At 35.7% G+C, this 20,073-nt stretch overlaps 1 protein-coding gene and 1 non-coding gene across 2 annotated transcripts in view; both read left to right on the forward strand.

Moving 5' to 3' along the window:
• Positions 1 to 18,131, forward strand: part of ZNF451 (zinc finger protein 451) — an 84,598-nt gene extending 66,467 nt beyond the window's left edge. Inside the window, exons 14-15 of the mRNA XM_061195193.1 lie at positions 3,600 to 3,668; positions 17,992 to 18,131. Of these exons, the coding sequence (XP_061051176.1) occupies positions 3,600 to 3,668; positions 17,992 to 18,038 (116 nt within the window). The 3' untranslated portion in view covers positions 18,039 to 18,131. The remainder of the gene's footprint in view (positions 1 to 3,599; positions 3,669 to 17,991) is intronic.
• On the forward strand, positions 9,310 to 9,416 carry LOC133095862 (U6 spliceosomal RNA). The gene has a single exon (XR_009701718.1). It is a non-coding gene; the product is annotated as a U6 spliceosomal RNA (small nuclear RNA).
• Positions 18,132 to 20,073: the final 1,942 nt, after the last annotated feature.

Raw genomic sequence — 20,073 nt, forward strand, 5'->3', positions numbered from 1 at the left:
TCATGTTTTATAAGCAGTGTGATGATTTTTCACGTTTTTAAAATCTCTGCCATAGCATAGACAAATGATATAAGCTTGAACCTCTTATTTCTTTCTAACTTTTCAGAAATTTTCCATTATTAGGACCATAGAGTGGTTTTATTACTCCTCTGTAAACAGGAAGAATCTGTTGAATAGTGTTGTCAGAATCAATAATCACATGGTATCTTATACTTTCTTTTTTGCCAGTTTTTCAGTTAATTGAAAGTTTTTTCAGGAGATACTTATTTCAGTAGAAATAGAGGTATTGGGAAGTTGCTGGCTCCATGTATCAATGTCACTCATTTGGTCATAAGGTCTTATATCTTTGCTTGGTAGGGAGAGGACAGGTAAGTAGTGCTACTGCTGCTACTTTGTTAGATCTCTGACTTGGTTGGGTTAAATCAGTTACCCTCTCTAGCAAGGTGAGCCTTTATACTAAGTTTGAGATTTGAATGTGTCATGGTTTTTGCCCTTTAAACTCACTCTCCTTCTATGCATCAGGTTCCAGCACCAATGTTTTGATTACAGCTATGATATATGTGTAAATCCCTGTAGAGATGTGTAAAAATATTAATCTGTCCTGAATTGACACCCTTGGGCCCCTTATCCTTCATCAGTTCTATTTTATATTGTACTCATTTTCACTTTTTAAAAATTTGCCAAGATACATGGATCCTTTCTAGTGATCCTAGTCAGAGGAGCCAGGTAGACTTTTTCTTCTTTTATGCTTTTCACATTTTATTCACAAATATGTGTTCATTCTAACACAAGCCTCATGTTTCAAAGATGCAGATATCACTTGTCACTTCAATGTTGTTTTAAAGAAGTAAAAGGAACTAACCTTTATTGAGGACCTACTGTGTGCCAGCCACCATGCTAGCTGCTTTTTGTATTTGTAGTGTTTGAAGATGTTTAAACATGTTCAAAGAACTTCTGCGTGTTGTTTAATCCTCTTTTCAACACTGTGAGTTAGGATATATTAGATCGCCCCCTTTCATAGATGAGGGAGCAGAGGCCCAGGAAGGTTAAAATAGCTGCCTGAGGCCACACAGCCGTCACCTGTGAAGGCTGAGGCTTTCACTGACACAAAGCCCTGATTTTATTATGTAGAGACTCCATTGTGCATTGTTCGCTCTTACCATGTTCTTGAGGAATGAAGATGAGACGCTCTGTTGCAGTCTAACGACATTGCAGGGTGTGTGTAGATAAAAATAACATTTAGGAAGATGCTTTTTTTTTCTTTTTTTGTAGAAGGTAAAAAGATTTGATTGTGGGTTCTGGTACTTTAAAAAGTAAGCTGATTATGTGTCAAGCATAGCCAACTTATCATTGTAAGTTCCCTGGGATCTTTTGTAAGTAAACCAAGAAGCCCCATTTTCTTTTCTTCAGACTGTAGAAATGCAGTCTCAGCGTGAGGGCAGGCTGAGTTAAAGGGACCACGCTAGCACCATTTTTATTTACCCCGTGTGACATTGCTCCTGGCTTGTAGTATGCTTTTTGTAAAATAAAATAACTATGCTACTTGTTTTTACTGTCTTGACCATACATTTTAAGGTTTTGTTTGTTTGCTTTTACTTTCCAGAGTGTTGCGTTATTGCACCTACTTCAACCACATTCTTGATGACTGAATTTCTGAGCTGCCATTTTCTCCTATTTCATTAGTCACCACCATTGCTTATATAAAAAATTCTCTGGGCTCTTAAAGATCTGTTTATGTAATAGAACTTGCCTATATCTTGTAGGTTAGTTCAAGAACATTGTTTGCTTTATGTAAACACAGTTTTTAAAAACACAATTTTGTGTATTCAGTTGTTTATAGTTCTTCAGTAAACATCTTCCTTCCAGTTTTATGTAAAGTTTGAACTTTCCTAGAATATTTTTTCTTAGGTAATGCAAGGAGGGACTTGAGCATAGGCTGTTATGAATTAGTGAATTTAAATTGAAAACAGAGTTTACTGTGCTTTGACATGATTTTTGTTGAATCTGAACACTGTCCTTGGGCTGTCTGGTTTATGGCCCTGGGACTTTGTTGTGTCTGTTTGGTTTGTGTCTTCATTTTGGAATGAATGGGATGGAGGCATTAAGTATGGTTGGTACCAATTATACAGGTTTTTAAAGCCATCTTAAAAATTGAACATACTAGTTCTCCCATGCTGTGAAAGTGTAAGTGATTGAAGCAGTGGCATGCCCTATATGAAATAGTTGTTGAACCTAATTCTAAGCATCTGTCTGCCTGCTCGCTCAGCCTGTTGATGAGACTATATAGGTTGTTGCTTTGGGCACCATCCTAAAAATCTATATGATACAGTTAATTCTGTGCAAGGTACTGAAAAATAGGGAAAAAAATTCATGATTTTCTCTGTTCTACAGATGGGGCTGATTGAGGCAAATGAAACCTTTAAAAATTTTTACAACCTAATGTCAAGCTAAACCTTATGATTCAAACCTGCAGTTTTGCCTTAGGTCTTGGTTGCCATGATGAATTGTTTAGGCCAGTTACCACATGCTGCTTTTGACTGGCCTTGACTTTGAATTGTAATAAAAGAAACCTTGGGTATTTTCTCTTTGTTCCTAATGTTTTAAGACTAAATTTTTTGTTCTTCAAATTGTAAATGTAATGTTTTATTTCACTAAAACACAGCTTGAAATATTTGAAGTAGTAGGTGTATATAACATATTGTAGAAAAAGCAATAGTTTTTTTGCTGGAATAGCAAAAGGTGACTCGTAATAAATTTTTGCAGCAAAGGAATATAAGAGAAATATAGTGGTTTTTATTTATAAACAATGATACATTGATCAATTTTTAAATGTATATTTTAAGTTTTTATATATTTTCACAGAAGCAAATATGTCCATGTGATTTGTATTGAATACACAATCAGGGTTATTTAAACCCTGATTCAGTCACTCTGATAGAAATTGATTTAAATGTAGTTAAAGTGAAAAGCCAAATACTGGGTCCCTGATGGTACCACGTTCATATTTTAAGTGACTTTTGTAATACCCAGTCAGTCATGTCATTATTTTAAAGCCTTAGGTCTCTCAGTAAGCGTATAAGGCATCAAGTGAGTTTGTGCCATGCAGAGACACTGTTAATATAAATCTATGGTCTCTATAGAGATTAATGCATATGATTTTCAAAATACAGGGGAATTTTATCTGTCATCATTAAAAATCTTTTAAAGATGATTTCATGCAAATGAAACTTTGGAGTTTATTTGCTAGATCCAAATAAACATACTAGCTTTTTAAAATTTACAGTTTTTTAAATATACTAGGATTTTATATTTCCTCAACATGCAAAAAGAACTTTTTCAAATAATTGTTTGAATATGGAGCCAAAATCAAATTGCCTATTTCATTCATTTTTATTTTTTTCTCAATTTAAGTAATATTATTTGGTAAGCATTAAAAAACACACAAACCTCTAGGGAAAGTTGTGTAATACTAATGGATTATAATTAGTAAGCTTGGGTATGGGAGAAGTCATTGAAAGTCATATTGTCTTAGAATACATAAATTATGGCACAATAACTTTTTCAGAAGCACATTTGCATTTATTGATTCTTCCTTACAGAATGTGACAGTGATGATAACCTGGGTATGAAGAGTACTTCAGTGGGAGAAGAATTCAGATCCACAGAAGGTAACCTAATCCCTTCCTGACTGTATCTGTATGTTTTTTAAAAATTTCTCCCTCTTTCACTTCATCCCTCCTACTCCCTCCTACCACTGAGTATAAAAAAAAAAAAAATTTGTTCTCTCATTTAAAGGATAGTTTGCATTTCCTCGTGTAAGATGATTTAGGGGCTAGAACAGGAATCAGCCAGTCGACTGCCTGGTTTTGTAAATAAGGTTTTATTGGAGCCCAGCCACACTCTGTTGTATAAGTATTGTCTGTGCTGTCGCTTTGACGCCGCAAAAGCAAGGGTGAGTAGTTGTGATACAAATGGTATAGATCCTCCCCCACCCCGCAACCAAGCCTAAAATAAGTATTTTCTGACCCTTTGCAGAAAAAGTTGCTGTCCCAGGGATAGGAGAAGATTTTGGTGTCCTAATTTTTATTTATTTTGAGTAGTATTAAATTAAGAATATTAAAGTTATGCAGTAGAACTATGAAAGCAAGCACTTACATCTGAATATTAATGGACTTTTTAAATAAATTAATTATGTTTCCCTCCTCTTAAAGGAAAAGGTATTTCCTTCCATAGGTTAAAGAGAACTTTTTATATTACTTCACATCAGATCATTTACTTGCTGTACCACTATTTGGTTGTGACATAAGTCCAGTTTTTACTGTGGTTGTTCCATAACAGACTGTGTTTTTTAATAACCCTGGGGGGAAATGAAACAACAGATTTTGGAAAAAATACTTGAAGCTTCACTAAAGTAGTTGAAACTTTTATATTGGCATCTTTGACATTCAAGGACGACAGTAGGAGTCATAGTATAGTTCCAGTGTAGTATTTGTTGGTGGAGATTTGAGAGTGGAAATGTGTAATTAGGGAGGGAAACGTGGCAAAACAAGCACACACAGAATGGCCACCTGGTTTGTTTCTGCGCGTCTCCTTGTGCTCTCCTAGAGTGCAATTAGTCTGACTAGGAGCACACTGGATCTTCGTGCTATCTGGGGTTAGAAATTTGAGTGTGGCAGTGGAACTGATTCATCCATTCAGTGAAGTAGAAGACTGATCTTTCTCTCTTATAGTCAAAATTCACTGGTTAAACAAAGTTGGCAGTAAATCTACAGCCTAATTGGAAGCAAGTTTTCTGACCAACTTGTTTTCCCAACATGGTCTTGCAAGGTCTGGCTCAGTGCTTAGCAGCCACATAATGATGAGTTAAACAGGTGAAAGAACATTTTGTGAGTTTTAAACAAAAACTGCCAGCTAAGTTGTTTATCAAGGCCATGAAAAGATAAACACCATTGAGCATCTAAGTAGTTCAGACTTTGCAACCTTCATTTACTACCCATGACTAATCCCATGGAAAATGCCAAACAAAATTATAACTTTTAAATAACCACACTTGAGAAACCTCCACAGTTCTGTGGGCTCCTAGCTAACCCAGGAAATCTGAGATGTGTATAAATGAATATGTACCAGAATTTCTAGTGTTTTGTTATCTATGTAATACATTTTATGGTCGGGAGATTTTGAGAGTTTTTACATCTTTATCATGTCTTAGTTTGGAAAAATGATTACCATTAATGGATTCAAGAAAAGATACTTCAAACTTTTAACTAGTTGTTCTAGGAAGTAAGGATATAATGCTCTAATTTCAAGAAAAATCAAAGTGGTGGTACGTGTGTGTTTTCTTTCATTTCCTGATGCTTTATGTAAAATGAGTGTGAGAAGCACATAGTGTTCCACTTGTAAGTTAGGGAGTGTGGCCTCCTCTGTACTTGCCTCTAATACCTTCCTTTTGCCCTTCTTTTCACCCAACAAGAACTAGCTCAAATATCGTCTCTTAGGTTGAACCGTATAGAATTACCAATTTTGTAGACAATTTTGTTTGATCAGTGCCTCTTAGATCTTCCATTTTTAGAGAGAGCTACCCACTACCACTCCTAGACTCCCTCCAATTTAAACATTATTTTTGTTTGCATCTCTCATCCCCACCAGACTATGAGCTCCTCAAGGAGTAGGATCATGTTTCATTTATCTTTATTTCAACAACACCTAGCACAGTGTTTAGCACTAAATGATTGTTGAATGAATAAACTTATAACATATTAGAGCTACCAGGACCCATCTCCCTATAACTGAATAAAGGAAATTAAAACAGAGGCCATTTGGCTGGGAGAATATTGGGTGATTTTGTTGACCCTGCACCATGGAAGCAAAGTGATGTTCTAGTCTAGACCTAATAGCAAAACTCAAAAAAGTATAAATAACTTCTCAAATCTCTTCTCATTCCTTCCCTTCCCAACACAACACTTTAAAAGCCTGACAGATGGGTGGCAAAAAGCAGGATCAATTTGCTTGTGATTTTTTTGCCTTGAGGAAAGGCAGTTTCTCTTGTCGCCCCATCTCCCCCCACCACGATTTATCTCCGGTCTTCTGTGTCATTCTTTGTTGTTCTCTGTAGACCAGTATCAGATTGTAACTACCCAAGTCAATCATAAAGGTCCTATTTTATCTCAGCTCTGCTGCTTACAAGTTATATAATATTGTGCAAGTCCCTTAACTTCACTGTGTGTCAGTTTCCTCAGGAATACTAGTATACCTACCTTACTAGAGTAGCCTAGCACATGGTAAGCAGTGTATGTATTGGTTGCTGCTGCTGTTATTGTGATTTATTTATTTATTTATTTTTGGCCACACAGCTTGCAGGATCTTAGTTCCCCAACCACGGATTGAACCTGTGCCTTTGGCAGTGAACGTGCAGAGTCCTAACCACTAACAAGAGAATTCCCTATGATTTTGATCATTATCATTAGTCACTGTTACCTGCATCTAAGGTGTGCTCTGGAAGTATACACACTTAACAGAGGTATTCTGACTCAAATCCCTGGAAAAGAAAGAAGACAGCATTATGTGGATGGTTGCCAATGCAAAACAATCTTTCTGTAAATGTCAGCAATTTGCCTTAGAGTTCCTTCAATTAATAGCAGTCATCAATATAATTATTAATATTATAATATAACATAAACAGTAAAACTCTATACTGTGGCCAGTTTAAAGAACAAAGGATAAGAGACTAGTGTGTTCAGTTTTTACTTCAATTATTTATTTATTTATTTATTAAACTTTGGGTTTGTTTATTTATTTATTTATTTATTTATGGCTGTGTTGGGTCTTCGTTTCTGTGCGAGGACTTTCCCTAGTTGCGGCAAGTGGGGGCCAATCTTCATCGCGGTGCATGGGCCTCTCATTATCGTGGCCTCTCTTGTTGCAGAGCACAGGCTTCAGACACGCAGGCTCAGTAATTGTGGCTCACAGGCCTAGTTGCTCCGCGGCATGTGGGATCTTCCCAGACCAGGGCTCAAACCCGTGTCCCCTGCATTAGCAGGCAGATTCTCAACCACTGCGCCACCACGGAAGCCCCCACTTCAATTAATGCTTATGAAAAATCTAATACTTTCAAAACTGCTCTTAATCTTAACAACTTATGAGAGTCAGAATATTCTCCTTATTTTACATAAAAACGTAGTCTTCCAAGCATTAAGTAATTTGTCTTCAGATTCACAGTCTCAAAATGATTGGAGCATGGTTCGATATAGGTCTTCTAACTCCTATTACTGGGTTCTTTCTTATTTTGTCATATTACCTCTCTTTCAAAGAGAGTGAAATTAAGGCAGAGAGAAAAGAGAATAAGAGAAACATAGACTTAACCATATAAAAGAAAAACAAGGACATATTTGCCATAAATGTTCTTTATTTCTTCATATAGATTTGAGTCACTGTCTAATGTCCTTTCAGTTCAACCTGAAGGATTCCCTTAGCATTTCTTGCAGGGCAGATCTGCTAGTAACAAACTCCTTTAGCTTTGTCTTGATTTCTTCTCCATTCTTTCTGGATATAGAATTCTTGCTTGACAGTTTTGTTTTTTGTTTTTTGTTTTCCCTTTCAACACTTTAAATATATCTCACTGCTTTCTGGTCTCCATGATTTCTGATGAGAAATAAGCTATTAGTGTTATTAAAAATTTTACATGTGATGAGTTGCTTCTCTCTTGCTGTTTCTGTTGATTTTGGCTTTTGACAATTTGACTGTAATTTGTCTCAGTGTGGATCTCTTTGAGTTTCTCCTGTTTGGAGTTTGTTGGGCTTCTTGGATGTGTAGGTTCATATCTTTCATCAAATTTGGGACATTTAAAATTTGCTGATTCTTTTTTCTGTCTGCTTAATTTTGTTAAACTCCTGTAATGAATTTTTCATTTTAGTTGTACTTTTCAGCTCCAGAATTTCTATTTGGTGGCCTTTCGTAATTCCAATCTCTTTATGATATTCTCATTTTATTCATACATTGTTTTACTGGTTTCCTTTACTTCCTTGTCCATGGTTTACTCTAGCTCCTAGAACGTATGTAAGACAGTTGGTTTAAAGTCTTTGTTTAGTAAATTCAATATCTTGGTGTCCTCAGGGACAATTTGACTCAATTTTTTTCACTTTGAATGGGCCATACTTTCCTGTTTCTTTGTATTATCTGTGTTTTTGTTGTTGTTGAAAATTGGATGTGCAAATATTATAATGTAGTACCTCTGGAAATCAGATTCTATCTCTTCCCCAGAGTTTGCGGTTCGTGATTGTCAAAGGCTGCAGTTGTCCATTTGTTTAGTTACTTTTCCAAACCATTTTTGCAATAACTGTATTCCTTTTCACATCTGGTCATTGAAGTCTCTGTTCCTTTAAGCTTTTGTTCAATTAGTGTTTTAACAGAGATTTCCTTGAATACCAGGAGCTAAAAAAAACAAAACAAAACAAAAAACAACCTCTCTCTGGTTTTGCAGATTGGCTGTGTGCTAGGCCCCTTCAACATTTAGCCAGGCTTGCACTGAGCCTACAGATCAGCCAGTGGTGAAGGCTTGGTGTCTTCTGAGGTATTTTCTGAGCATGCATCCTGTCCTGGGTCTGTGCCTGGTTTCTAAATTCCCCAGTACATATAGGTGCTTTTGAATGCCCTGATTTCCCAAGGAAATTCTCTTCATGGCTTTGCCTCTCAGATATTAAGTGTTCTATTGTATGTCTCAACCATAATCTTTTACCCCAGGCTGTGGACTTTTTGTTTGTCTTACAGTGTTTCTGAGCAATGCAGCCTGCTTTTCTGCCCTGAGTGGGTTCTGAGCTTCGTAAAATAGAGATGAATGCCTTGTTTCAGTCCTTCAGGTAGCCCCCAGATAGATTAGACCAAACACAATAATTTGTGAGTTCTGCTCTGCTCTGTCTGGAACCAGGGACCAGGGTCCCACACTAGGAGTATGGGCTGCCATCTTCGAGACTGCTGCGGAGGCACAGGGAGGTGGTGAGAAAAGGGCAAGTGAAAATACCATGAGGCTTTCCTACTGCTTTTATTTGTCTTTTTCTTGATTCAGTGTTTGCATGGTTGCTGTGAACCTTTGAATATTTTCCAGACTTCTGACAAAGTCGTTTCTGACAGTTTCTGCTTGTGTTTCAGTGTTTCTGTGGAAGGATGGGTGTTTGGAGCTGCCTACTCCACCATTTTGTTGTATATTCACTCTAAGACCAATTTTATTTCTTCTTTAAGTGTTTCAGAGAATTCACTGGTAAAACTATTTGGGCCTGGAGTTTTCTTTCTGGGGAGTCTTTTAATAATAAATTTACTGTGCTCACTTCGGCAGCACATATACTAAAATTGGAACAATACAGAGAAGATTAGCATGGCCCCTGTGCAAGGGTAACATGCAAATTCGTGAAGCGTTCCATATTTTTAAAACTCTTAGAGGAACACATAGGCAGAACACTCTGTGACATAAATCACAGCAAGATCTTTTTTGGCCCACCTCCTAGAGTAATGGAAGTAAAATCAAAAATAAACAAATGGGACCTAATGAAACTTAACAGCTTTTGCACAACAAAGGAAACCATAAATAAGACGAAAAGACAACCCTCAGAATGGGAGAAAATATTTGCAAACGAAGCAACCAACAAAGGATTAATCTCCAAAATATACAAGCAACTCATGAAGCTCAATATCAAAAAATCAAACATCCCAATCCAAAAATGGGCGGAAGACCTAAACAGACATTTCTCCAAGGAAGACATACAGATTGCCAACAAACACATGAAAAGATGCTCAGCACCACTAATCATTAGAGAAATTCAAATTAAAACCACAATGAGGGACTTCCCTGGTGGTGCAATGGTTAAGAATCTGCCTCCCAATGCAGGGGACGTGGGTTTGAGCCCTGGTCCGGGAAGATCCCACATGTTGCGGAGCAACTAAGCCTGTGCACCACAACTACTGAGCCTGTGCTCTAGAGCCCGCAAGCCACACCTACTGAAGCCCGTGTGTCTAGAGCCCATGCTCCACAAAAGAGAAGCCACCACGATGAGAAGCCCGTGCACCGCAACGAAGAGTAGCCCCCGCTCGCTGCAACTAGAGAAAGCCTGCATGCAGCAACAAAGACCCAATGCAGCCAAAATAAAATAAATTTATTTTTTAAAAATGCAATGAGGTATCACCTCACACCGGTCAGAATGGCCATCATCAAAAAATCTACAAACAACAAATGCTGGAGAAGGTGTGGAGAAAAGGGAACCCTCCTGCACTGTTGGTGGGAATGTGAATGGATACAGCCACTATGGAGAACAGTATGGAGTTTCCTTAAAAAACTAAAAATAGAACTACCATATGACCCAGCAATCCCACTACTGGACATATACCCTGAGAAAACCATAATTCAAAAAGATACATGTACCACAGTGTTCATTGCAGTGCTATTTACAGTAGCCAGGACATGGAAGCAACCTAAGTGTCCATCGACAGATGAATGGATAAAGAAGATGTGGCACATATACACAATGGAATATTACTCAGCGCTTAAAAGGAACGAAGTTGAGTTATTTGTCTTGAGGTGGATGGACCTAGAGTCTGTCATACAGAGTGAAGTAAGTCAGAAAGAGAAAAACAAATACCATATGCTAACACATATATGGAATCTAAAAAACAATACTGATGAACCTAGTGGCAGGGCAGAAATAAAGACACAAACATAGAGAATGGACTTGAGGACACAGGGTGGGAAGGGGAAGCTGGGACAAAGTGAGAGTAGCATTGATATATATACAGTACCAAATGTAAAATGGATGGCTAGTGGGAAGCTGCTGCATAGCACAGGGAGATCAGCTTGATGCTTTGTGATGACCTAGAGAGGTGGGATAGGGAGGATGGGAGGGAGGCTCAAGAGGGAGGGTATATGGGGATATATGTATACATATAGCTGATTCACTTTGTTGTACAGCAGAAACTAACACAACATTGTAAAGCAATTATACTCCAAAGATATTAAATAAATAAATAAAAATTTTAAAAAATAATAACTTTACTTTCTTTAATATATTTATAGGTAGATTTTGTTTCATTTTGTGTTAGTGTTCGAGAATAGTGTTTTTCAAGAAATTTGTCCATTTTACCTAGATTGTCAAATGTACCAACATAAAGTTGTTCATAATAATATTCCTTTATTACATATTTTTTAATTTCTGTAGGATCTCTGGTGATATCTTCTCATTTTTTCCTGATATTGGTAATTTTTGTTTTCTCTCTTGCTCACTAACTAGAAGTTTATCAGTTTATTTGGTCTTTTCAAGGAATGAACTTTTTTTAGTTGGCAATTTCTCTCTTTTTGGTCTGCTTTCCATTTCACTGATTTCTGCTCTTTATTATTTCCTTTCTTCTACTTTGGGTTTAATTTTATCATCTTTTATAGCTTCTTAATGTGACACTTAGATTGTTGACCTAAATTTTTTCTTGTTTTCTAATGTAAACATTTAAAGGTGTTTATTTCCCTCTAAACCAGGGTGAACAAGCTTTTCCTGTAAAATACCAGATAGTAAACATATTAGGCTTTGTGGTGTCTGTTACAATTACTCAACTCTGCTATTACAGCATGAAAACAGTCCTAAACAATACATAAATGAGTGTGGATGTATCCAATAAAACTTTATTTACAAAAATTGCTAGTGGACTGGATTTGGCCCGCAGACTGTAGTTTGTTAATTCTCTACTTATTGCCGTGTTCCACACCTTTTCATATTGTATTTTTGCTATCAGTTTAAAATATTTTCTGATTTTCCTTATATTTTCTCCTTTGATCTCTTGGCTCTTTAGAAGTATATTGTTTAATTTCCAAATATTTGAATGTCTTATTTTTCATTCCTAATTTAATTTTGTTGTGGTAAGAGAGTATACTCTGTGAAATTTAAATCTTTTGAAATTTATTGAGACTTTTATGGCCCAACATGTGGGCTGTCTTGATGAACATTCCATACGCACTTGAAAAGAATGTATTTTCTGTGTTTACTAAGTAAAGTATTTTATACATGTCAATTAGGTCAAGGTGGTTGATAATATCAGATCTACTTTGATTTTTTTTTTTTTATCTAGTTGATCTCTCAGTTACTACAGTAGGAACAGTGAACTTCTTCATCAATGATTGTAGATTTATTTTTTCTCTTTAGTTCCATCATTTTATATTTTTGTATTTTCGAGTTCTGTTTTTAGTTGCATATACATTTCTGATGTGTCTTCCTAATGAAATGACCTGTTTATCATTATGATATTATGAAATGTTCTTTATCTCTGGTAATACCTTTTATCATGAAATCTTTTTTTCTGATATTAATATAGCTACTCAAGCTTTCTTATGCTTAATGTTTTCACGGAATGTATTTTTCCATCCTTTTACTTTCAATCTATTTATGTCTTTATTTTGAAACTGCATCTCTTATAGACACCATAAAGTTCAATCTTACTTTTTGATTTACTCTAACAACCTCTACTTTTTAAGAGTTGTTTAGTCCATTAACATTTAATGTAACTTCTCACATGATTGGATTCCTCTCTGCCATTTTATTTTCTTTTTGTTCCCTCTTTTACCTCTTAGTTCCCCTTTTCTTGCCTTCTTTTGGATTATATTATCTATATTTTACTCCATTATATTTATTTAATGTTTACTATTTTAATATACCTATTGATGTTTTAGCTCTTTTCTTTAATTTTTATGGTTGCTCTAAAGGTTGCAATATATATTTTTTTGCTTTTGTTATAAATTCTACAAGAAAATGTTATTTTTTGCTTTAAACAGTGCTGTGAGTTTTAAAGAAAGAGAAGAAGAAATATATATTCTTTTATATTTACCCACATAGTCACCATTTCAAATGACCTTCATTATTTCCAGTAGATTACAGTTTCCATCCGATGTCATTTTTCTTCAGCCTAAATAACTTCCTTTCTATTTTATACAATGCAGTTTTGCTAGTGTTGAATATTCTGTTTTCATCTATATGAAAATATCTTTATTGTCCCTTTAATTTTGAAGGATATTTTCTCTGGCTTTAGAATTCTGGTTGACTAGTATTTTTTCCCTTCAGCACTTTAAAGATGTTATTCCATTGTCTTATCGTGTGGCCTCCATTGTTTGTCATGACAAGTGACTATAATTTGTATTATTGTTCCCTAATATGTAAAGTGTCATTTTTTTTTTTCTCTTGTTGCTCTTAATATTTCCTCTTTGTCCTTGGATTTTAGCAGTTTTTGATAATGCCCCTAGATGTGGTTGTCTTTGTAGCCTACTTGGAGTTTTCTTAGCTTCTTGTATCTGTAAGTTTATAGGTTCTCCCAATTATTTCTTCATAATTTTTTACCCACTCTCTGTCTCTCTTCTTTTCTTTTGGAACTCCAGTTATACATATGTTAGCTTAAATTTATCCACAGGTTTGTTCATTTTCTTCCAGTTTTTTTTCTCTCTGTTCTTCATATTTGATAATTTCTATTGTTCAGACTTCAAGTTTATTGTTCAACCTTCTAACACCTCCAGTGTTAAGCTGACCTAGTAAATTTTCCATTTCAAATACTGTATTTCTCAGTTCTAGAATTTCCACTTAGTTTTTTTTTTGTAATAGTTTTCATTTCTCTGTTGAGATTTCCTATCCACTCAACCTTAAATCCTTGAAAATATTTATAACTTTTCTAAAATCCCTTTTCTGCTAATTCCAATGGCTTGATTATCTTGGGGGTTAGTTTCTTTTGACTGCTCTTCCTCATGACTGTGGGTCACATTTCTTGTTTCTTTGCAAGTCAAGTGATTTTTTTTTTTTTTTTGGAATAAGCTAATACATGGGAAAGCTCTTTTTTAAAAAAATATTTATTTATTTAATTGGTTGTGTCAGGTCTTAGTTGCACAGGCGGGCTCCTTAGTTGCGGCTCGCCGGCTCCAGTTGCGGCATGCGTGTGGGATCTAGTTCCCGGACCAGGGCTCGAACCTGGGCCCCCTCCATTGGGAACACAGTGTCTTAACCACTGTACCACCAGGGAAGTCCCACAAGTCAAGTGATTTTTGATGTATACTGGATGTTTGTGGATGTAAGTTATAGATTCTCTGAATTCTGTTAACTTTACCTGAGGAACGTTAGTTGTTTTTTTCCCCTTGTAGGTAGTTAACTTGCTAGACTCAAAACTCCAAACTCTGCCTCCTCCGCAGCAGGCGACAGCTACAGTTGCTTGCTTCTTTTAGCTTTCCAACTGTTGCTTTTCAGCAAGAATCTTGGCTCCTGTCCTGTGTAAGCACACACAAGTCAACCAAGGATTTGTAGGATCCTCTTCTGTTACTTTCTCACTTCTGCTGGGAGCTCTTCTTTCTCTCGTCCTACCCCCGCTTCCCTCATCCCCGCCCCCCTCCTGCCGCCAACTCCACTTTCCAGCTTCTCTGTCAGACTCAGACTCTGTCTTTGACTCCTCAAGCCACAAAGAGGTTGGCTTTCTGGGTGAAGTTCTGCCATTTTGTTTCACAAGGATTGAGGCATGCCGTAAGGCAAAAAATAAACCAAAACAAAACCATAAAGCTGCAAATTTAACCCCATGCAATTCACTTCTTTCAGTGATCAACTTTTGTCCTGTTCGTACCTGATTTTTGTTGCTCTTCAGTGCCTTAAAATACTTTATAATTGTTATCTATTGAAGAGTTAATCCAATATAAGCTACTCCACTATTATTAGAAGTGGAACCATTTAGAAATTGGTTTTGTTTTTATCCAGTCTTTTAACTGGCAAGTTTAATTCATATAAGTTCATTGCAGATATTAATATTTTTGTATTTGCTCTTGCTATTTCATTCTTAGCTTCCTCTTTTTGTTTTTTCAAATTGTTTTATAAGCTATGTATGGGTTGGCCCCAAAATTCGTGTTTCTATTCTTTTTGTGGTCACCTTGGCATTTTACCACATTTTTTATATATAACTTAAAGACTAAAGTACAGGTACATGTTGTCTACCTCTATGCAATGTAAAAGGACTCTGGAACACTTCAACTCTGATCCTTTCCCCCAACTTACATGCTGGTATTCTCCAGAATTTTGGTTCTCTGTGTGTGTATATGTGTATGTAATGCACACAAAAATTGTACAAACATCTCACAAAGCAGGTGACCATCTTTCAGGTTAAAAAAAACAGAATATTGCCAGTGTATTGATTTCCTAGGGCTCCTCAACTAAGTACTACAAACTAGGTGGCTTAAAACAACAGAAATTGTCTGACAGTTCTAAAGTTTAGACATCTAAGGTCAAGCTGTTGGTAGGGTCGTTGTCCCACACACAGCTTCTGGTTGTTAATGGCAATTGTAGGCATTCCTTGGCTTTTAGATGCATCCATCCCTCTAATCTGCCTCCATCATTATGGAGCCATCTTCTACCTATGTGTCTATCTTCACATAGCATTTTCTTCCAATAAGGACACCAGTCATATTGAATTAGGGCTCACCCTAGCGACCTCATCTTAACTTATTTACACCCACAAAGACCCTATTTCCAAATTAGGTCACATTCATAGGTACCAGGGGTAAGGACATATCTTTTTTTTGGGGGGGGGCACAATTCAACGCATAACAACTAGTATCCTAGAAGCATCCCCCTCATTTAATTTTAATTAATTAAAATACAAATAGCCACATATAGTCAGTGGCCATCATACTGGACAGCACAGGCATAGTCTATATTCTTTTGGGTCTGGATGCCTTCAGTCAACATTGTTTTACAGATTCATCTGATTGTTAGCATATAGCTTTGGTTCATTTCCAATACCTGTATAATAATTTTACACATATATCACAACTCATGTATTATTTATAGACATTTGGTTGGCTGTTACAAGTAATTCCCACACTTCTGGGAATGTATACTGAGGCGGGGACTTGCTGACATGCAGCTTTAGTAGGTTATGCCAAGTTTTTTTTCCAAAGTGGTTGTTCCAATTTCTTTCCAGTACTGAATGTGAGTTCCTGTTGATCTACTGATACATCTTCACTAATCGTTGAATTATTGGTCTTTTTAATTTTAGCTAGTGATGGTCATTTCTTTGTGGTTTGAGTTTACATTTTTCTGATGAGTAATGTTTATTGACCATTTTCACATCTTTTGCCAGTGCCTTTCCAGATTTCTTGACGGTTTTCTTTTGGATGATCTTTTTTTTTTTTTTTTTAATTAATTAATTTATTTTTTGGCTGTGTTGTGTCTTCGTTGCTGTGCGCAGGCTTTCTCTAGTTGTGGCGAGTGGGGGCTACTCTTTGTTGCAGTACACGGGCTTCTCATTGTGGTGGCTTCTCTTGTTGCTGAGCACAGGCTCTAGAGCGCAGGCTCAGTAGTTGTGGCTCATGGGCTTAGTTGCTCCGTGGCATGTGGGATCTTCCTGGACCAGGGCTCGAACCCGTGTCCCCTGCATTGGCAGGCGGATTCTTAACCACTACGCCACCAGGGAAGCCCTGGATGATCTTTTTATTGATTTTTCTGGGTTGAAAATCTTTTAGTTCTTTCTGGGTACAAGCAAGATCCATGTATTGCAAATATTTTCTCTCACTCTGTGTCTTGTCTTTTTACTCACTTAATGGTGCTTTTGATGGATAAAAGTAATTTTAATACATTCCAAAGTACGATTCTTTTTCATAATGTTTTTTGAATCCTATTTAACAAATCTTTCCCTACACTAAGGTCATGAAGATATTCCCATGTATTATCTTCTAGAAGCTTTGTTGTTTTGCCTTTCACAATTATATAGTAAATATACAGTAAATCTGAAATGTGTTTTTGTATATTCCATAAGGTAGAGGTAAATTTTAATTTTTTTTCCATATGGCCTACCAATTGACCATTTGTTAAGAATATCATCTTTCCCCACCTTTCTGCAGCACCACCTTTGTCATCAATCAAGTTTCCATATATGCATGAGTCTGTTTCTGAGCTGTCTGTGCTGTTCCTTTGATGTGTTCATCTGTTCTTACACTGGTACCACACTCTTAATTACTGTAACTTTGTAATAAGTTTTCATAAAAATAAATCTTGTCACCTTTTTCTTCTTCACTAAGAGCATCTTGGCTTTTCTGCGCATTTCTTCATCCCTTTGAATTCATCTTAGGGCAACTCACTGACCCAGAATCTAGCTTTAACTTAATACAGTGTAGAGTAGCTTGTAGTGTTTTAAATTGCCAACTACATAACACTAGTGCCCCAGCTCAGAGGAAGATGCGGCTATATCTTAGAAGAATTACCGGTGTCTGTGAACCAAGTAGGCTCTGGGAGACCGTGGACTGGACAGGATGAGATAAATCTGGTGTGAGAAGCTACTGAAGGCCAAGAAACTGACACCTAGTTCCACCCTCTTGGACCTTAGCATCATTCTTGGGAAATGGAGAAAAAGACCTGTGAACACAAGAATGTCAGTCTTGTTCACCGTTGTATTCTGTGCCTGGTATACAGTGGGCATTCAATAAATATTTGTTCAGTGAGTGCATATGTGTATATGCTTCTCAGAGGACATTATATAGCCGTGAGTTTGACTCTTTGCCTTAGATACTAGAAAGCTTAAAACTAAAATTTTAATAGCCTTTGAGATTTTGCCATTTCATGGTTTTGGCTTTCTATTTCTGCTTTAAGTCTTATATGCATTACCTCAAATCTTTTTGGAAATACATACTCATTTTCCACATTGAGTCTGGTGATTACCAGTTAGTGATTCTAGAAGTTTGTTGACTTTCTACGTCCCTAAATGGAAATTACTTACAAGTTTCTTAGCATAATTAAGCTCAGATATATTATAATTCAGTTTGAGATTATATCCAGATTCTCATATTTCAAAATAGTCTTATTTTATGATGAAGAAACTGCCAAGTTACCCTCAGTTTTTCCAATTTGTATTTCCTTTCCTTCCTGAAAATACAGATGTAGTTGATGAGACTTACATAAAGCACATCTTTATTAGTTTTCTGCCCTAAATATCAAAATTCTATGTTTTTTAATGCAGATGTGGAATTAGAAGAAGCGATTAGAAGAAGTCTTGAGGAAATGTAATTAAAGGTATTACCACACAACATCAAGTGGCCTTGAAGAGACTCAGGATAATGAATTCTTGAGTTTGTTTTCTAAAGGAGATCAGAAATCTACTAGTACAAGTGTATTTGAAAACTTTTTTTTGCTTTCATATGTTCAAAATCTGATATTGCTTTGTATTTTTGTGCTATTTTGCAAAAATGTATAGAGGAATAAAATACATGTTAATAATGCAAATACAAATCATGTATTCTAATATAGGTGTCATGTTTCCCAGTTAACTTTGAATTCATATATTTACGTTACAAGAATTAAAAATTAGAAAAGCCCTTGACTATTGTTTATATGTTTCCCAAATAGAATTGGTTCTTTAATTTTATTTGTACTGTACAGATGATTCTAGTTTATTTTTTTAGGAGTGAAAATGAATATAAATAAAGCTGTCATAGCTCACTTTTTCTGTAAATTCTACTTCTCATGCGGCACTAATATATAATACCTTTGAGATCTTTGTTTATGATTACTGGGAGAGAGTAATGGAAACTGATCATGGAAAGAGATGAAAAATTTTATCAGCAGTGTTCTTTGTGGGTTTCACTCATATGTATATCCCTGCTTTAATTAGAGCTGCATATTGCTGGAATAAAAAAAAAATTTTCTTTGAAAGTAGTAAAAAGAAACTTTTGCCATTCCTTTTACCTGCTTAGACTTTTATGTGACTTGTATTATCTACTGTTTAAAAGGAATGATGTAAAAAATATTTGCATAGAGTTAGGCATATTTTTAATAATATTAGTCCTTTTATATATAAATTGTGTAAACATAGTATTCTTCAGAAAATAACGTTGAAAGTCTACTCAGGAGTAATCTTCCTTAACCCTTTAAAATTTTTATTTCATATGGAGGTATCTTCATTTTAGTTATTCATTAAAATGTCAGTTTCCTACAGTTGGTATTAAATACTTAATTTTTAAATGTTGAGGCCACATTGTGAATAATAAAAAACGTTACCTAATTAGGAGACTAAGAAGGGGCTTGTCGTACAATCTTTGTGTATATGCTTCATGTTATTTGACCCAGAAATGTCATCCCTAAAAATTTCGAGTAGTAATTACTTACCAAACTTAAAATTTTCTGTAAATATAAATTTTTCTTTAAGACAGAAAAAAAAATATATCATGGCTAGAACTTTGGTCTTTCTCTGCAACTAGATAGTTTAGTGTGAAATAGTATTACTGTTTTTTTTATTATTATTATATAGTCTTTTCAATCCACATTGGAAACCAATTTGTGTTTTTATTCCTTAAGCTGTCAGTTCTGTCCTACCTGCTTGCATTTTTTTTTTAAGTACACATCATAGCTTGAGAATGTACCAGTCATTTTTCCAAAGTGACCACATTGTATTTTTAATTTGTTTGTTAGAGTAGTTAAGGCGTTGGGTGGTAGTCATGGAGCCGGACCTTAAAGACATCTGCCGGAGCTTGCTCAGTAGTGAGGAGCAGAAAGGTGTTCCAGAAAGAAGAGCGGTCCAGCAGATGTAGGGGAGGTGCCACACACAGGTGGGATGCAGCCTGTGTTCTATTAGGACGCTTGTGTGGTGTCTATGGTCAAGAGTAACCGAGGCTTTTCATATGACGGGAAAGGGATAATTCATCATGATCCTTTAAATAAGGTAACTGGGTTGTCTAATGTTTTAATTAATAATTGTCACTGATTCTATTTCTACTTATTAAGCAATTAAAAATCACTTTTAAATTACTTCATAATTTGAACTTAATTTAGACACAAGGAGGAGAGGTAGTCTGGATGTTACAGAAAGTTATGGGGAATATTATCAAGAGTAAATGTTTCTAACATTGACAATGATGCTTGCCTGTTTGTTTTTATTCATTTTTTATTTTATTGTGATTTTTTTTCTTTTAAAAAGTTTTTGTTGTGATTCCTTATTTTTATACCTGAATAACAACTTTTGTCGAAGCAATGATGGATAACATAATGTTTATTTTGAAAAGGATATGTAGATAATGTACTGATAGTATCTGGTTGGTGGTATCAT

The sequence above is a fragment of the Eubalaena glacialis genome, chromosome 7 (genome assembly GCF_028564815.1).
Source record: "Eubalaena glacialis isolate mEubGla1 chromosome 7, mEubGla1.1.hap2.+ XY, whole genome shotgun sequence".
Classification (NCBI taxonomy): Eukaryota; Metazoa; Chordata; class Mammalia; order Artiodactyla; family Balaenidae; genus Eubalaena; species Eubalaena glacialis.